Below are 16,044 nucleotides of genomic sequence, written 5' to 3'. Positions count from 1 at the left end.
AAAGAAAAGGGCAACCAGTGAAGAACAAACACCATTGTTAATACAACCCATATTTATGTTTAACTATTTGCGCATCACTACTATGCTGTATATAGACATAATATGTATTTATTACTTTAATGTTTACTGTAAATGTGTTATTGTTTATTTCACTTTTGTTTATGATCTATTTCACGTGCTTTGGCAATGTAAACATATGTTTCCCATGCCAATAAAGCCCCTTAAATTGAATAGTTAAAATACAAGGACTGGTGAAGGCACTAGGACCCAGGACCTTTTGTTTTGCCTTTTGAATGCCACTCTACTAGGAGGCGGGTGTTGTTGGGAAAGAGGTAGGCTGTCTGTCATAGAGGTTACTATCATCAGTTCGTGATAATTAGCGGATTTTGATGACTTGATAATGGCAGAGGTGTTATCAGGCACATGATATGTTATAGGCTTTTGCTATTCGGCAAACACTGGCGGCCGGACAAGGTCGAAAAACGGAAAAATAGACCACGCATCTAATTTACACCATGGCTACTGAGTTGACCATTTCAGAATCAGCAGTCCCGTTGAGTGAGCCCCATCAGGTTGAAGACGAAGAACATTGGCTGTATGGGGGTGAATATACAATGTATCCACATGGATACACAAGGCATGCGCTAAACAGTTCCTTCCCTCAGATGTTGATCAAGATTAATTGAGACAGTTAACAAACGCACAACACCAACCACCGGCTTCACCGATGATGCTCAAAACACATAGGAATTCTGCGCATCGCACATTTTTGCACATCTAGTGGTGTCTTTTTTGTGGAGTGTTTTGATTTATCTTAGGATGCACACCTAAGATGATTTTATCATGTACATTTTCCCCTGCAAAATCTGCAGTATGGTTTGGCAGCTCAGCCCAAAACAAATTAGCTCCAAAACGCTCTTGTCTTAAATGCTAGGCGACTGGCAGTAAATGCATCGACCTTCAATCATCATGTCATCTTTTCTTAGGGGAAAACACCAAGAAACAAAATGTCCCCGAGGGTTTGCCGGGGTAAGAATGTATCTTTCCTGCTCACTTGATCCTCTCACCCAAATTCACTCAAGGCACATGATGTTCCAAATATTATTTGACATGCTATTACAATGTAACTACAATAATTTCCCCCTCTGCTTATTAGGCCTGGTGACTCCCTTCAGCTGACTTCAATGGGCAATACCGAAGAGAAGGATGCTGCATCACAGGCATGGCATGGGGGCAATATCATCTACATTTCTTATCACATAGATAAATAGTTAGTTCTAAAACGTTTTCACAATGTAGGCTAAAGAGTTCCCAATGTATCTTAACAGCTGTTGTAAGTTGTTACATAATAGTACACCCGGTGTTATTAGTTGCATACCAATTCTCTCTGAGAAAATAGATATTCCTAAACCTCTGATGGTTCATTCATACTGTAACACAGCGATGAGATCCAACCAATAGAAATAGAGGAACCTCTCATAGGCAACCAATGAGGTGTGTGTTGGTTTACGTAATGGTGCAGGTGTGAGCGTTCATTTTGTAGTGTTAACCCTATCAGTCCCGAGACTCCAGCAAAAATCTGCTTATCTGACTTTCATTTATCTGCATGTCCAGACTTTATATTTAGCCTCACAATGATGTGTTGTACCATTTTATTTTCAGGACAACCAGGGCTATAAGTAGAACACAAACCTATTTTACATAAACAGTTGTATTCATGCGTTTTATTGACAAATGTCAATAAAAAAACAAGGTCCGTCAAAGCAAAAATTTGATAAAAATTTATTTATATGAATGCTGTAATTACAGAAATGGTTTGCTTACTGGGAAATGAATATCCAACTTGTCAGTGACAACTGTTTGGAGTTTGGAGTTCATGACAGCAACTATATGTGAGCTTATTACAGTATTATAGACCCTATGTCCCGGGATTTCCTATGATCTATGTAGAAGAACCCCTTACCTTCTAACGACTCTTCCCTTACAAAAACATATTGTAGTTAGAGTGCTGTATAACTGCAGTATGCTGCAAATACTGCGTCCAAAAGAACACCGTTTTTTTATTGCAGTAATTTTGCAGTGTAACTGCAGTTAAAGTGCAGTATAAAGGCAGTTCAGTTATTTTGCAATTACTGCGTCCAGAATACCACAGTCGACTGCAGTTACTGCACTTTTACGGCATCTTCAAAACTCCAATCTTTGTAAGGGTTGTGTAGCTTGTTAGCGTCACAGAGCAAAACATGCTTGTGTTTGTGAGAGTCATCTTTTCATAGATAGCTTTTAATAGTTTGTAGCGTAAACCATTCGGACCATTCGGGATCTGCCCTTTTCTCAGAAACACCGCTTTAGCTCAGCCCCCGTTAATCACACAGACTAATGGTTGGTATCTACGGATGCAGAAGAAATAGACTAATCCAATGGTACAACCTACTGTAGCTCAAACACACAATGTTTAAAAGGGGATAGAAGTCCAAAATGGGCAACTCAACGGGGTTAATGTTACTATGCTTCTCCCTTTTTTCAACAGGAAGCCAAAGGTACTGAAGGTGAAGAGGAGGAGGACAGTGACAGTGATGACGATGATGACGTCAAGGTCACCATTGGTAACATCAAAACTGGTGCACCTTCCTACATGTAAGTGTACTTGCGCATCCCGAGAGACAGTTGCTTTTCCAAAAAACTGTGTTAAGTCAGAGGGTTAAATACAGAGCCTTCAGAAAGTATTCACACCCCTTGACTTTTTCCTCATTTTGTTGTGTTACAGCCTGAATTTAAAATTGATTACATTTAGATTTTATGTTACTGGCTTACACTCAATACCCCATAATGTCAAAGTGGAATTATGTTTTTAGACATTTTTACAAATTAATACAAAATTTTAAGCTGAAATGTCTTGAGTCAATAAGTATTCAACCCCTTTGTTATGGCAAGCCTAAATAAGTTCAGGAGTACATTTTTATCTGTAAGGTCCCTCAGTCGAGTAGTGGATTTCAAACACAGATTCATGGTTTTCAAATGCCTCGCAAAGAAGGACATCTATTGGTAGATGGGTAAAAAAGCAGACATAGAATATCCCTTTGAAGATGATGAAGTTATTAATTACACTTTGGATGGTGTATCAATACACCCAGTCACTACAAAGATACAGGCGTCCTTCCGAAGAGGAAGGAAACCGCTCAGGGATTTCACCATAAGGCCAGTGGTAACTTGAAAACAGTTTCAGAGTTTAATGGCTGTGACAGGTGAAAACTGAGGATGGATCAACAACATTGTAGTTACTCCACAATACTAACCTAAATGACAGAGTGAAAAGAAGAAAGACTGAACAGAATAAAAAATATTCCTTAACATGCATCCTGTCTGCAATAAGGCACTAAAGTAAAACTGCAAAAAATATGGCAAAGAAATGAACGTTATGTCCTGAATACAAAGCATTATGTTTGTGGCAAATCCAACACCACACATCACTGAGCACCACTCTTCATATTTTCAAGCATGGTGGTGGCTGCATCATGTTATGGGTATGCTTGTCATCAGAAAGGACTAGGGAGTTTTTTTTATAAAAATAAAATGGAATAGAGCTTAGCACAGGCATAATCCTAGAGGAAACCCTGGTTCAGTCTTTTTTCCAACAGACTCTAGGAGACAAATTCACCTTTCACCAGGACAATAAACTAAAACACAAGGCCAAATATAGTTGTTGCTTACCAAGATTACATGTAATACTCCTAAGTGGCCTGGTTACATTTTTGACATAAATCAACTTTTAAATCTCTGGCAAGACATAAAAATGGCTGTCTAGCAATGATCAACAACCAACTCGACAGAGCTTGAAGAATTTAAAAAATAATAATGTGCAAATACTGTATAATCCAGGTGTGCAAAGCTCTTACAGACTTACCCAGAAAGACCCGCAGCTGTAATCTCTGCTAAAGGTGATTCTAACATGTATTGACTCAGGGGATTGAATACTTACGTAAATTAGATATTTCAGTATTTCATTTTAAATACGTTTGCAAAAATGTCAAAAACATGTTTTCACTTTGTCATTTATGGGTTATTGTGTGTAGACAGGTGAGGGTAAAAAAATTATTGAATACATTTTGAAATCAGGCTGTAACACAACAACATTTGGAATGTCAAGGGGTGTGAATACTTTCTGAGGGGCTGTGTATACTGCTGTAATGAATAATAATGACAGTATCACACTTGATTTAAAATCTGGGGGACTAATGAAGGCCACTGGATACATTTTTAAAGAAATCTTTCTGAATCTCTGCAGGGGAACGGGCATGAACCTGAGCTTGAAACCAGCTCGTGGCTATGCCTCAGCAGCAGCCAGTGAGTGAACTCGTCCTGTTTTGGGGGATTATTTAAGGTGGGCAATAATGGTTTTATTGTATTTGTTGACTAATTCATGATGTTACTGTTTTGCTACAAGTTAAGCTGCAGCCCAAAGGGATAGATATAGAGACACTAGGGGCCTTCAATGGTGCACCAGTTGTGGAGGTGGAAATGGACATCTTTGAGGACAAACCATGGAGAAAGCCAGGTAAGGGATTTGCTTACGTATACTGAACTGACCGTTTGAATCTTTGAAATAAAATTGCTGCAGATTGTTACAACATCAATTCATTATTTTGTATGTTGTTCTGTCTCTAGGTGCCGACCTCTCAGACTACTTCAACTATAGTTTTAATGAGGAAACATGGAAGGGATACTGTGAGAGACAGCGCAGACTACAGCTTGGCCTGGAGCCCAGTGCTCCTCTCAGTTTTGAAAACAAGATAACAGTGAGTCCTCAAAACATTGATTATACCAACTTCTCACACTACTGTAAAACTTTGTGTTTGTCTCCAAACAGTGATGGTTAAGAGTAATGAACCTTTAAGCTAGAATCCTTAAATTATACAATAACAAAGCGCCACCCTGCCTCAGTTTTGGTAAAAAGCTGAGAGATGGCCCTGGAGAAGTGTAACCACTCTCAAATTCATAGACAAAGCTACAAAGTTATTATTACAAATTATATTTTTAACAATGTTTTCAGGCTATGTAGTATTTGTTTACATTTACATTCTTTACAAACACTGGAGTGAAACAAGCTTATATTTTGGGTTCTGATAGGGTATGACAGTTGAACTAAGCTCATGAGGCATTTATAAGTTATATTCTTCAAGAATGAATGGGTATATACAGTGCATTCAGAAAGCATTCATACCCCTTAACTTTTTCCACATTTTGTTGTGTTACAGCCTGAATTTAAAATGAATTCAATTGAGATTGTTTTTGTCATTTGTCTACACACAATACCCCATAATGTCAATGTGGAATTATGTTTTTAGATATTTTTACAAATTAATAAAAAATTAAAAGCTGAAATGTCTTGAGTCAATAAATATTCAACCCCTTTGTTATGGCAAGCCTAAATAAGTTCAGGAGTAAAATTGTGCTTAATAAGTCACATAATAAGTTGCAGGGACTCACTCTGTGTGCAACAATTGTGTTTAACATGATTTTTGAATGACCACCTCATCTCTGTACCCCACACATACAATTATCTGTAAGGTTCCTTAGTCGAGCAGTGAATTTCAAACACAGATTCAACCACAAAGACCAGGGAGATTTTCCAATGCCTTGCAAAGAAGGTCACCAATTGGTAGATGGGTAAAAATGTAAAAAAGCAGACAGTGAATATCCCTTTGAGCATAGAGAAGTTATTCAGTACACTTTGGATGGTGTATCAATTCATCCAGTCACTACAAAGATACAGGCGTCCTTCCGAAGAGGAAGGAAACCGCTCAGGGATTTCACCATGTCAATGGTGACTTTAAAACAGTTCCAGAGTTTAATGGTTGTGATAGGAGAAAACTGAGATGGAGCAACATTGTCGTTACTCCACAATACTAATCTAATTGATAGAGTGATAAAAAGAAAGCCTGTACAGACAAAAAATATTCCAAAACATGCAGGTGCTAAAGTAATTCTGCAAAAAAATGTGGCAAAATAATTCACTTTTTGTCCTGAATTCAAAGTGTTATGTTTGTGGCAAATCCAATACAACACATTACTGAGTACCACTCTTCGTATTTTGATGCATAGTGGTGGCTGCATCATGTTATGGGTATGCTTGTAGTCGTTAAGGACTGGGGAGTTTTTCAGGATGAAAAAGAAATGGAATGGAGTTAAGCACAGGCAAATCCTAAAGGAAAACCTGGTTCAGTCTGTTTTCCACCAGACACTGGGTGATGAATTCACCTTTCAGCAGGACAATAACCTAAAACACAAGGACAAATCTACACTGGAGTTGCTTACCAAGAACACGGTGAATGTGTCTGAGTTACAGTTTTGACTTAAATCTGCTTGAAAATCTATGGTCAAGACTTGAAATGGTTTTCTAGCAATGAACAACAACCTTGAAGAATTTTGAATAAAAAAAATAATAATAATTGGCAAATATTGTACAATCCAGGTGTGCAAAGCTCTTAGAGACTTATCCAGAAAGACTCACAGTGTGTAATCACTGCAAAAGGTGATTCTTAACATGTATTGACTCAGGGGTGTGAATACTTATGTAAATAAGATATTTCTGTATTTAATTTTCAATAAATGTGCAGACATTTCTAAAAGCATGCTTTAACCTTTTCATTATGAGATGGGTGAGAAAAATAAATATTTCATTAATTTTGAATTCAAGCTGTAACAAACACAACAAATGTGGAATAAGTCAAGGGGTATGAATGCTTTCTAAAGGCACTGTATCATTAATTTATAAGTCAAAAAATGTATGTAGCAATTAATGATTCTAGCTTTAATCATCAAGAAAGACAGGAAATATAGTTATGTGAACTGAAATAAAATAGACTGGCCCAGCCAAGGAAAAGCTGCTGTTTTCTGTGTCAGATTTCTCATCCCACACTTAAATCAAGAACAGACCCCACTGGATTTGGCCCCAAGTCAAATAATACATTAATAATTCCATTGGTAATAATATTACTAATGTTAATATAAAATAATAGTCTATCTTATTTCTAAATGTGATACAGTACTAACATAGATTTGATTATATTAACAGGGATATTTTGCAGGTGGGAAATAATTGGACAATTGTTTTATTTTCGAGGTTCAGCAGGGAAGGGCAACCACTTTAGAAAAGGATACCGAACCGCCTTCCATCAAGCCTGATTACAAGCCAGATTTCCCCCCTGCTTCAGTCCTGGCCCTCGCCGCCAACAGACTGAAGGCAGGACCCCCACCTAACAGGTAAACATGTAAGAGGGATTCAGACTGTTAAACAGCCATCACTAACAGAGAGAGGCTGCTGCCTACATACAGACTTGAAATCATTTGCCACTTTAATAATGGCACTTTAATAATGTTTACATATCTTGCATTACTCATCTCATATGTATATACTGTATTTTATACCATCTATTGCATCTTGTCTATGCCGCTATGTCATTGCTCATCGATATATTTCTATGTAAACTCAGCAAAAAAAGAAACGTCCCTTTTTCGGGACCCTGTCTTTCAAAGATAGTTCGTAAAAATCCAAATAACTTTACAGATCTTCATTGTAAAGGGTTTAAACACTGTTTCCCATGCTTGTTCAATGAACCATAAACAATTAATGAACATGCACCTGTGGAACAGTCGTTAAGACACTAACAGCTTACAGACGGTAGGAAATTAAGGTCACAGTTATGAAAACTTAGGAAACTAAAGAGGCCTTTCTACTGACTCTGAAAAACACCAAAAGAAAGATACCCAGAGTCCCTGCTCATCTGCGTGAACGTGCCTTAAGCATGCTGCAAGGAGGCATGAGTACTGCAGATGTGGCCAAGGCAATAAATTGCAATGTCCGTACTGTGAGACAGCGCTACAGGGAGACAGAACGGACAGCTGATCGTCCTCGCAGTGGCAGACCACGTGTAACAACACCTGCACAGGATCGGTACATCCAAACATCACACCTGCGGGACAGGTACAGGATGGCAACAACAACTGCCCAAGTTACACCAGGAACGCACAATCCCTCCATCAGTGCTCAGACTGTCCGCAATAGGCTGAGAGAGGCTGAACTGAGGGCTTGTAGGCCTGTTATAAGGCATGTCCTCACCAGACATCACTGGCAACAACGTTGCCTATGGGCACAAACCCACCGTGCTGGACAAGACTGGCAAAAAGTGCTCTTCACTGACGAATCGCGTTTTTGTCTCACCACGGGTGATGGTCGGATTTGCGTTTATCGTCGAAGGAATGAGCGTTACACCGAGGCCTGTACTCTGGAGCAGGATCTATTTGGAGGTGGAGGGTCCGTCATGGTCTGGGGCGGTGTGTCACAGCATCATCGGACTGAGCTTGTTGTCATTGCAGGCAATCTCAACGCTGTGCGTTACAGGGAAGACATCCTCCTCCTTCATGTGGTACCCTTCCTGCAGGCTCATCCTGACATGACCCTCCAGCATGACAATGCCACCAGCCATACTGCTTGTTCTGTGCGTGATTTCCTGCAAGACAGGAATGTCAGTGTTCTGCCATGGGCAGCGAAGAGCCCGGATCTCAATCCCATTGAGCACGTCTGGGACCTGTTGGATCGGAGGGTGAGGGCTAGGGCCATTCCCCCCAGAAATGTCCTGGAACTTGCAGGTGCCTTGGTGGAAGTGTGGGGTAACATCTCACAGCAAGAACTGGCAAATCTGGTGCAGTCCATGAGAAGGAGATGCACTGCAGTACTTAATGCAGCTGGTGGCCACACCAGATACTGACTGTTACTTTTAATTTTGACCCCCCCTTTGTTCAGGGACACATTATTCCATTTTAGTTAGTCACATGTCTATGGAATTTGTTCAGTTTATGTCTCAGTTGTTGAATCTTGTTATGTTCATACAAATATTTACACATGTTAAGTTTGCTGAAAATAAACGCAGTTGACAGTGAGATGACGTTTCTTTTTTTTGCTGAGTTTATATATTCCATTCCTTTACTTAGATTTGTGTGTATTATGTAGTTGTTGTGGAATTGTTAAATGACATGTTAGATATTGCTGCACTGTCGGAACTAGAAACACAAGCATTCCGCAACCATTGCAATAACATCTGCTAACCATGTGTATGTGACCAATAACATTTGATTTTATTTGAAGAAAACCTGTTAATAAAGTTATGCTTAAATATGGAAGTAATAACCTCTACATGTTCAAGCATCACACCAACTCAGTCTTGTCTCCCACAATATTCCAATGTTCCAGCTTAACAGTATGTATACAACGTCAGTTTGGCATAGAGGAAAGGGCGGAGTTGGGACATTCGGCTTTCTTACGTCACTGCCTTATCCGCTTTTTGCGTTATCAGCTTGTTGCCCTAACGTAAACATTCCCGGACACAAAATAGTAGCTAGCAAGATGGAGATCACAGGGGTTCTTTTTAATGGGTGCATTTCGCAAGTGGCTAGTTTGCATCAACCACCTTCACTAAAACCACTGCAAAGGTTTTGCCTGCAAACTTTGGTTTCGAATCGTGACATTCTGGCATATCTGCCTCGTGATTTATTGGCTTTAAACATTTTTTTGTCTCAATCATTAATCCCAGACCAAGTGCTGTTGCTGCCCTAGGTCTGGGATCTCCGAGACTAACTCAGATCTGGTACAACATTTTCCTCAAAAGAACTGGATTGTAAATAGCTACGCTTGTTAAATACTTATTTTACACTTGGTAGAGAAAGCATGTGAAGCATAAATGGCTCCTGACTGCAGTGAGAGAGAGTACAGATGTCTGTCATCTCTTTCTGTAGGAAATTGGGTGGAACTATTGATGTGATTGGTGGACAGACAGGAGCCATTCGCCGGGTTGAAGGCCGAAGGAGGGAAATGCAGGAACAGAATCCTATCCAGGTTAATCTGTTCACACATTCAGTGATTTTATTTGATGAAGTCAAAGATGACTGCAGGCTAAGGAGTGTAAGACACACACCTACACCTATTGTTCTGCATCATTCAATGTTCTCAACAACTCTGCAGGTGCTCGGAGACCATGGTAACAAGGTACAACCCTTGGTTCCACCAGCAGGACCTCCCCCTCCTCTTCCAATGGGTATGCCCCCACCACACTTCCTGCATCCTCCTCCACCAGTATCTGGTATGCCCCCACCTCTTCACCCCCCAGGTAAGGTATCATCCTTTATCCAGACCATGAATGAAAGCATACCAAATGCATAGTCTTGTGATATGATAAGGAGAGCCATGAGAAATTATAACATAATGTTATAATACCTTTACATGTTTGGTCTCATTCTCAGGTATACCCCCACCTTCCATTACAGGTACGTTTTTATAGCTGGACCACAAAACTGTGTAGTCCTTAGTTTCTCAGAGGATGCAAGAGAAATGCATTTTTATTGTAGTATGATAATATTATACAACATGCTTTGAAATGGCTGTAAACATACATAACCATTCATCTAGAAATGTAATCTGAATGTGTATGCTACATAGTTATACTCAAGATCAAATATTTGTTGTTTGGTGAGGATTACATACTGCTTTTCCCCTAGGCCTGTTCCTACCTCCCCTTGCTCCTCCCCCTACCTTGATGATGCCACCTGTGGATAGGTATGTGAGAGTCAGTAGACTAATTAAAATATACTAATGCATTAATAAGGCAATACGTTCAGACGCTGCTCTAAAGCCACATTTAATAGTCCTGTATTAGCAGACCAATATAGCAGTCTGTAGCGCATGCTAAGAAATCTTTCTGAAACAATTCGCAGCACCCCCACCCCCAAAGATCTTCCTGCAGCTCTACTATGGACTGCAGTGAGGCGTCAGAACTTCTGTTTCATAAGCAGTACCAGTCAGAGCCTCTCTTTACTCTGCCGCGTTTGTGTGAATGTTTAAGTGATGGTCTTAATCCTGACAATTTGTCCTTCCCTGAATTACAGCAGTAGAGCCCCTCTTCCTTTTGGATACAACAGTGGAGGTATGTATCGTGGTTACCTGGCAGGTTCAAAATACAATTGTCATGCCTTATGCTCCACACATCAAATAACTTCCTCTTGTATTGCAGTTAATGCAGTGTATTTTCTTTCAGAGTCAAGCTTCATTAGCTACCCTCCAGTCTCATCATCACACATGCCTTGGGGCTCTGTGCTGGAGAAGGGGGGGGAAGACAGAGGACGAGGGCATTGGGAGTACCAAGGAAGTCATAGAGAAAGAGAGAGAGAAAGGGATCAAGAGAGAGATCATACTCCAACCACCAGCGAATATAAGTGCGTAAACAAAGAAAAAATGTTAAACAGTATAGATACAGATCCATTTGCTTATGTTTTGTGGTGAAATTGAACCTTTCGCATGCCTAAACTTTCTCTCATCTGTCTTGATATCTGGCCTAGTGAGGATGACCGTTACCACTACTACAGCCATGATCGAGAGAGTGAGCGAGAATTTGAGCACAGTTACCTTCATGTTCATGACAGCAGCGGTAGGCGTAGCAGGGAGAGGGAGGAGCATCAGCGAGACAGACGCCATCGTGACAAGGAGGAGAGTGGTAAACACAAGTCTTCCAAACGGTGAGGGAAAGTTAGTATTGTTAGATTGAGAAAAAGGAAAATGCAGTAGGACAGAATTTGTGGTTTATTTCAAATATATCATGCACACTGGTTAGGTTTTACTTTACTGGCCTACATTTACGAGATTGATGAACATAAGCTCCATTGATAAGCTTGTGGTTCTTTTTAACTAGCAATGTGTGGTTACTCACTTTAAGTTAAGATAAACGCTTACAAAAATGTTAACAGAATGATATTATATTATGAATTTCCTTACAGCAAGCAGCATGATGATGAGGGGGAGGGGCATCGCAGACACAAACACAAGAAAAGCAAACGCAGCAAAGAAGACAAGGATGTCCCAGAGGATATGTTGGGGCGTGGGGAAGAGCACAAGGACTGAAAAAAGCAGAACATTGCGGCTCCATGGCTAGATCTTAATCTTTGTAAAAAGAAAATGACCATGGCTAGACAATTTTGATTTCTTGTAAGGAAAAATGTAATATGAAATGTCCATTTCAAGTGAAGTGATTGGAATCAAGAAAGAGATTCCAATCTAATGGCTTCTTAAGTTGTTTCAATGGTGTGTAGCCTAAAATACAAGTGTAATCATACTAGAATTATGATTTTTACTCATGCATTGATCATGGACATTGTCAACTGCATCATTACATTGTCCAGATTCATAATTGTCACTGTTAGGACAGGCCCCATCTTGCTTTGTCATATTGTAAATATATAGAATGTAATTTCTTTGCCAGAAGCCATTTCAAACACTGTGTTGATACCACTTTTTCTATAAAAAATATTAGTTGATACAGATATGTCATTATGTAGATTAGATTCAAACTATAAAAATGTGTCCTATCTTCTGACATTCTGGCACAGAGTAGCAAGGTATAATATAATATAATACTGTATACTGTCGCCTCTCTTTACATTAAACAAAATCCTGACCTGGGCTTTACTATTTTTTTGTGATCTGTGACCATCGACCACTTAAACTATGCGTAGCGTAGTTTGTAATTACAGTAGCGTTTGAGGCCTTGCTTTATTGCATGGATCTTTTCCCACAATTCACCCAATAAAAATACAGCAAATTCACATTTTGGCTATGTCCAACAATTGCATGTAAAGTAGTGGTGATGAACCGTCAGGTCATGGTACTGTAGACTTCTCATTTGACATTTGTTACATTTTGAAGGATGCGAAAGAGAGAGAAAGGGATCAAGAGAGAGATCATACTCCAACCACCAGCGAATATAAGTGCGTAAACAAAGATTTTTTTTTTAAACAGTATAGATACAGATCCATTTGCTTATGTTTTGTGGTGAAATTGAACCTTTCGCATGCTTAAACTTTCTCTCACCCCTTATTACAAAGGCATTCGGGGGAGGTAGAAGTTGCACCTTCCACTGATACAGGGTCAGATATATTTTAGGTCCCATTGATTGTTGAGATTAAGGATGGGTATGACGATCTAATCCTAGATCTGGGTTGTCACAAGTTACCACAGCCACAAAATCGTAAAAATCGTAAAAATTCATGAAAACAAAATGTTCCTTTTTTCTCTTCAGTTAAGGTCAGGGTTAGGCATAAAGTTAGCTGTGTGGTTAGGATTAAATCAGATTTTAAGAAGATACATTGTAGACATAATTATGGTTTTGTTCTTGTGGTAACTAGTGACGACTCTAAATCTGTGATTGCGGATATTTTTTCCTCTGCGCCTATCGTCAGATGACAATGGAATATGAGTTCCCGCTGTGTCTCGCGATCTGCTGAATTCATAAAATTCCTACGCGTCTATAAAATCGGCCATTTCGTGGTAGGCCATCCGCTGTTGCAGGGCAAGTGTTCTTCTGTCTGCAAGTCAATTTATAACATCGCACAATGAATGAGACCGCAGTTTCATTTGCCAAGGATTTCTTGGCTGGTGGCATCTCTGCTGCCATCTCCAAAACGGCGGTTGCTCCCATCGAGAGAGTCAAGCTTCTCCTTCAGGTAGCTATTGGTCCATGACTAGCTAAAGTTATGCCGCCTCTGCTGCATGGCAAGCATCAGCTAGCTAACTTAGCTATCTGTTATCACTGGCTAGAGAAATGCACGCTGCTTATCTTCCTTGCGGTAACGTACATCTAGCTAGCTATGTCTTTTCAATGTCTTAAGACTATTATATTGATTTGATATGTTTAATAAACGCAGGATGGTTATCTAGCATCTTCTGCTGGTTGTCATAATTCGAGGTCATGAGATGTTTCAAATGACCTACACGCTAGCCGGCTGGCTAACGCAGTAAGTCATTAGCACAGGTTGGCTAGCTCGGCCACACAATGCTAACGTTAGCTAGCTAACAAAGCCAGGGCCAGTCTATGACATTGGGCAATTCCTCTTTCTGGATGGCACCTGATATAGTTATTTACACAACTCATTTACATTTAACAATTTAGTTACGTTACTCGACTAACTAGCTTGGTTTCGTAGTAAATCATACCAGTAAAATATACGTTATCACGACTTGAACAATCGAGCAGTTGGGTAGGTACTGCAGCCACAGTGGTAGAACTGAGGTTAAACTAAATACTTGGCTGGCATTGAAAGTCTGCAGGGTAATTTGACCGGCAAACCGTAACCACCAAGTGTTGGTCTGTCTTGTTCAATTAAATAGTTGATGCAAATCGTTAGCAACCAGAAAGCCCTGATTTAAGCAGGTGGCAAGGTCGAGTTGAGCAGAGCTCAGGGATGACTGCAGGGCAGAAAACGTCAGCTTTACCAGCATGCATTTAAGGGTTTATTTATTTTATCATATAAGTGTAAATCAAGTGTTCTCCTATTCTTAACAGGTCCAACATGCCAGCAAGCAGATCAGCAAAGAAATGCAGTACAAGGGTATCATAGATTGTGTTACCCGCATTCCAAAGGAGCAGGGCTTCCTTGCCTTCTGGAGAGGTAACCTGGCTAATGTCATCAGATACTTCCCCACCCAGGCCCTCAACTTTGCTTTCAAAGACAAGTACAAGAGTGTCTTCCTTGACGGTGTAGACAAGCGAAAGCAGTTCTGGAGGTACTTCGCTGGCAACCTGGCCTCTGGTGGTGCTGCAGGAGCCACCTCCCTTTGCTTTGTCTACCCTCTTGATTTTGCCAGAACTCGTCTGGGAGCTGATGTCGGAAAGGCTGGTGCGAGGGAGTACAACGGTCTGGCAGATTGCTTGGCGAAGACGTTCAGGTCTGACGGTATGAGGGGTCTGTACCAGGGCTTCGCAGTGTCTGTCCAGGGCATCATCATCTACAGAGCTTCATACTTCGGAATTTATGACACTGCTAAAGGTATAGACTTTAACACTGATAACATCTTTTCACAGAAAGCTGTTGGTGTCTGTCGTTTTGTGCGATATGTAATATTGTGTGGTATGTAACAGGTATGCTGCCAGACTCCAAGAACACTTCCATCTTAGTGAGCTGGGCAATCGCTCAGTCTGTAACTGCTGTGGCCGGCCTGACCTCCTACCCCTTCGACACTGTCCGTCGTCGTATGATGATGCAGTCTGGCCGTAAAGGAGGTGAGTTTTCCTCGTCACCCAAACCGTCCAGTGTTGCCATGTTTAAATGGTTAGGGAGAAATTGTACATCTGGAAGACTAGGAGAAACATGCAATTCCAAATACAACTAAATTGGCATTATGTCCTAACTTGCGTCAACTTTTTTCTCTCCAGCTGATATCATGTACTCTGGTACCATGGACTGCTGGAAGAAGATTGCTCGTGATGAGGGTGGCAAGGCCTTCTTCAAGGGAGCCTGGTCCAATGTTCTCAGAGGCATGGGTGGTGCCTTTGTGCTGGTCTTGTACGATGAGCTAAAGAAAGTCCTTTAAATTATTGTTTTTTTAACATCACTGTTGAATTTACATTAAATGGCTAAATGTAACAACTTTCCACTCCTATGGATCCTGCATTCTGCCTTATTTATGTGAACCAGCTAGTGGTCTGCTACTAGTTGAGGGTGGCGGCTGTAAGTTGAGCATTTTATCTTTCAAACGTTCCATTCTCATTTACCAATGTCATTCCTGTATAAGAAACCTCAAATACTACTCCTGTCCTCCAGTGGGTATGTTTCTAACCACCACTTGAATAAATTCATTATAATGGACAAACCTACACTGGAATGATGTCAGTAGTGTTTTTTTTTTAATGGGGGGGGGGGGGCTGCAAAGTTAACTGTTCTATTGGTATGCAGGTTTGTTGAATGTCTGGGTTTCAGAGATTATGGGAAATGTGCACTGATTGGATAATCAAGTGGATTACACCACTTACAGCTATAGTTGTGTGCTTATCAACTACTTAGCCTTATCGCCTACTTAGCCTTTGACTTAAGGCTATGGTTATAGTCTACTACATTTAAAATGAAATTACTTTACCAGTGTTTTTGCATGTAATAAACTGTTCCAGGATGTTTTCATTAGATGGAATATGAAGATTTTGAAAGATCAGGAGACTGCAATGTAAACTG

General features: G+C 40.2%; 2 protein-coding genes across 6 annotated transcripts; both read left to right on the top strand.

The window, feature by feature from the left end:
• The first annotated feature begins 303 nt into the window (after positions 1–303).
• Positions 304–12,502, top strand: LOC139552643 (pre-mRNA 3'-end-processing factor FIP1-like). 5 transcript variants are annotated; one of them, XM_071364552.1, is made up of 16 exons: positions 304–603; positions 987–1,029; positions 1,157–1,220; positions 2,528–2,634; positions 4,283–4,341; positions 4,442–4,552; positions 4,663–4,793; positions 7,127–7,260; positions 9,790–9,889; positions 10,016–10,160; positions 10,294–10,317; positions 10,549–10,606; positions 10,936–10,973; positions 11,085–11,262; positions 11,386–11,562; positions 11,821–12,502. In XM_071364552.1, the coding sequence occupies exons 1-16, from the start codon at positions 516–518 to the stop codon at positions 11,942–11,944; spliced, it is 1,581 nt and encodes a 526-aa protein (XP_071220653.1). In that variant the 5' UTR covers positions 304–515; the 3' UTR covers positions 11,945–12,502. The 5 variants fall into 5 exon arrangements, with proteins under 5 accessions (XP_071220653.1, XP_071220651.1, XP_071220650.1 ...); XM_071364550.1 differs by having other exon boundaries at positions 7,121–7,260; positions 10,939–10,973; XM_071364549.1 differs by having other exon boundaries at positions 7,121–7,260.
• A 722-nt stretch (positions 12,503–13,224) lies between these two features.
• LOC139551825 (ADP/ATP translocase 2-like) lies at positions 13,225–15,692 on the top strand. The gene is made up of 4 exons (XM_071363184.1): positions 13,225–13,542; positions 14,382–14,865; positions 14,958–15,098; positions 15,252–15,692. Exons 1-4 carry the CDS (start codon positions 13,432–13,434, stop codon positions 15,407–15,409), a joined length of 894 nt encoding a protein of 297 aa, XP_071219285.1. The 5' UTR covers positions 13,225–13,431; the 3' UTR covers positions 15,410–15,692.
• Positions 15,693–16,044: the final 352 nt, after the last annotated feature.

This window comes from Salvelinus alpinus, chromosome 24 (genome assembly GCF_045679555.1).
Source record: "Salvelinus alpinus chromosome 24, SLU_Salpinus.1, whole genome shotgun sequence".
In the NCBI taxonomy this organism is placed as follows: Eukaryota; Metazoa; Chordata; class Actinopteri; order Salmoniformes; family Salmonidae; genus Salvelinus; species Salvelinus alpinus.
Note: the sequence above shows the minus strand (reverse complement) of the source record. Positions and strands in the feature narration are given on the sequence as shown.

Coding starts and splice junctions, on each gene's coding strand:
- LOC139552643 (XM_071364549.1), top strand. CDS start 516: ATGGCTACTGAGTTGACCATTTCAGAATCAGCAGTCCCGTTGAGTGAG. Junction 4,794..7,120: donor GTTTTGAAAACAAGATAACA/GTGAGTCCTCAA, acceptor TTTATTTTCGAG/GTTCAGCAGGGAAGGGCAAC. Junction 11,563..11,820: donor AAACACAAGTCTTCCAAACG/GTGAGGGAAAGT, acceptor ATTTCCTTACAG/CAAGCAGCATGATGATGAGG.
- LOC139551825 (XM_071363184.1), top strand. CDS start 13,432: ATGAATGAGACCGCAGTTTCATTTGCCAAGGATTTCTTGGCTGGTGGC. Junction 14,866..14,957: donor AATTTATGACACTGCTAAAG/GTATAGACTTTA, acceptor GGTATGTAACAG/GTATGCTGCCAGACTCCAAG. Junction 15,099..15,251: donor GCAGTCTGGCCGTAAAGGAG/GTGAGTTTTCCT, acceptor TTTTCTCTCCAG/CTGATATCATGTACTCTGGT.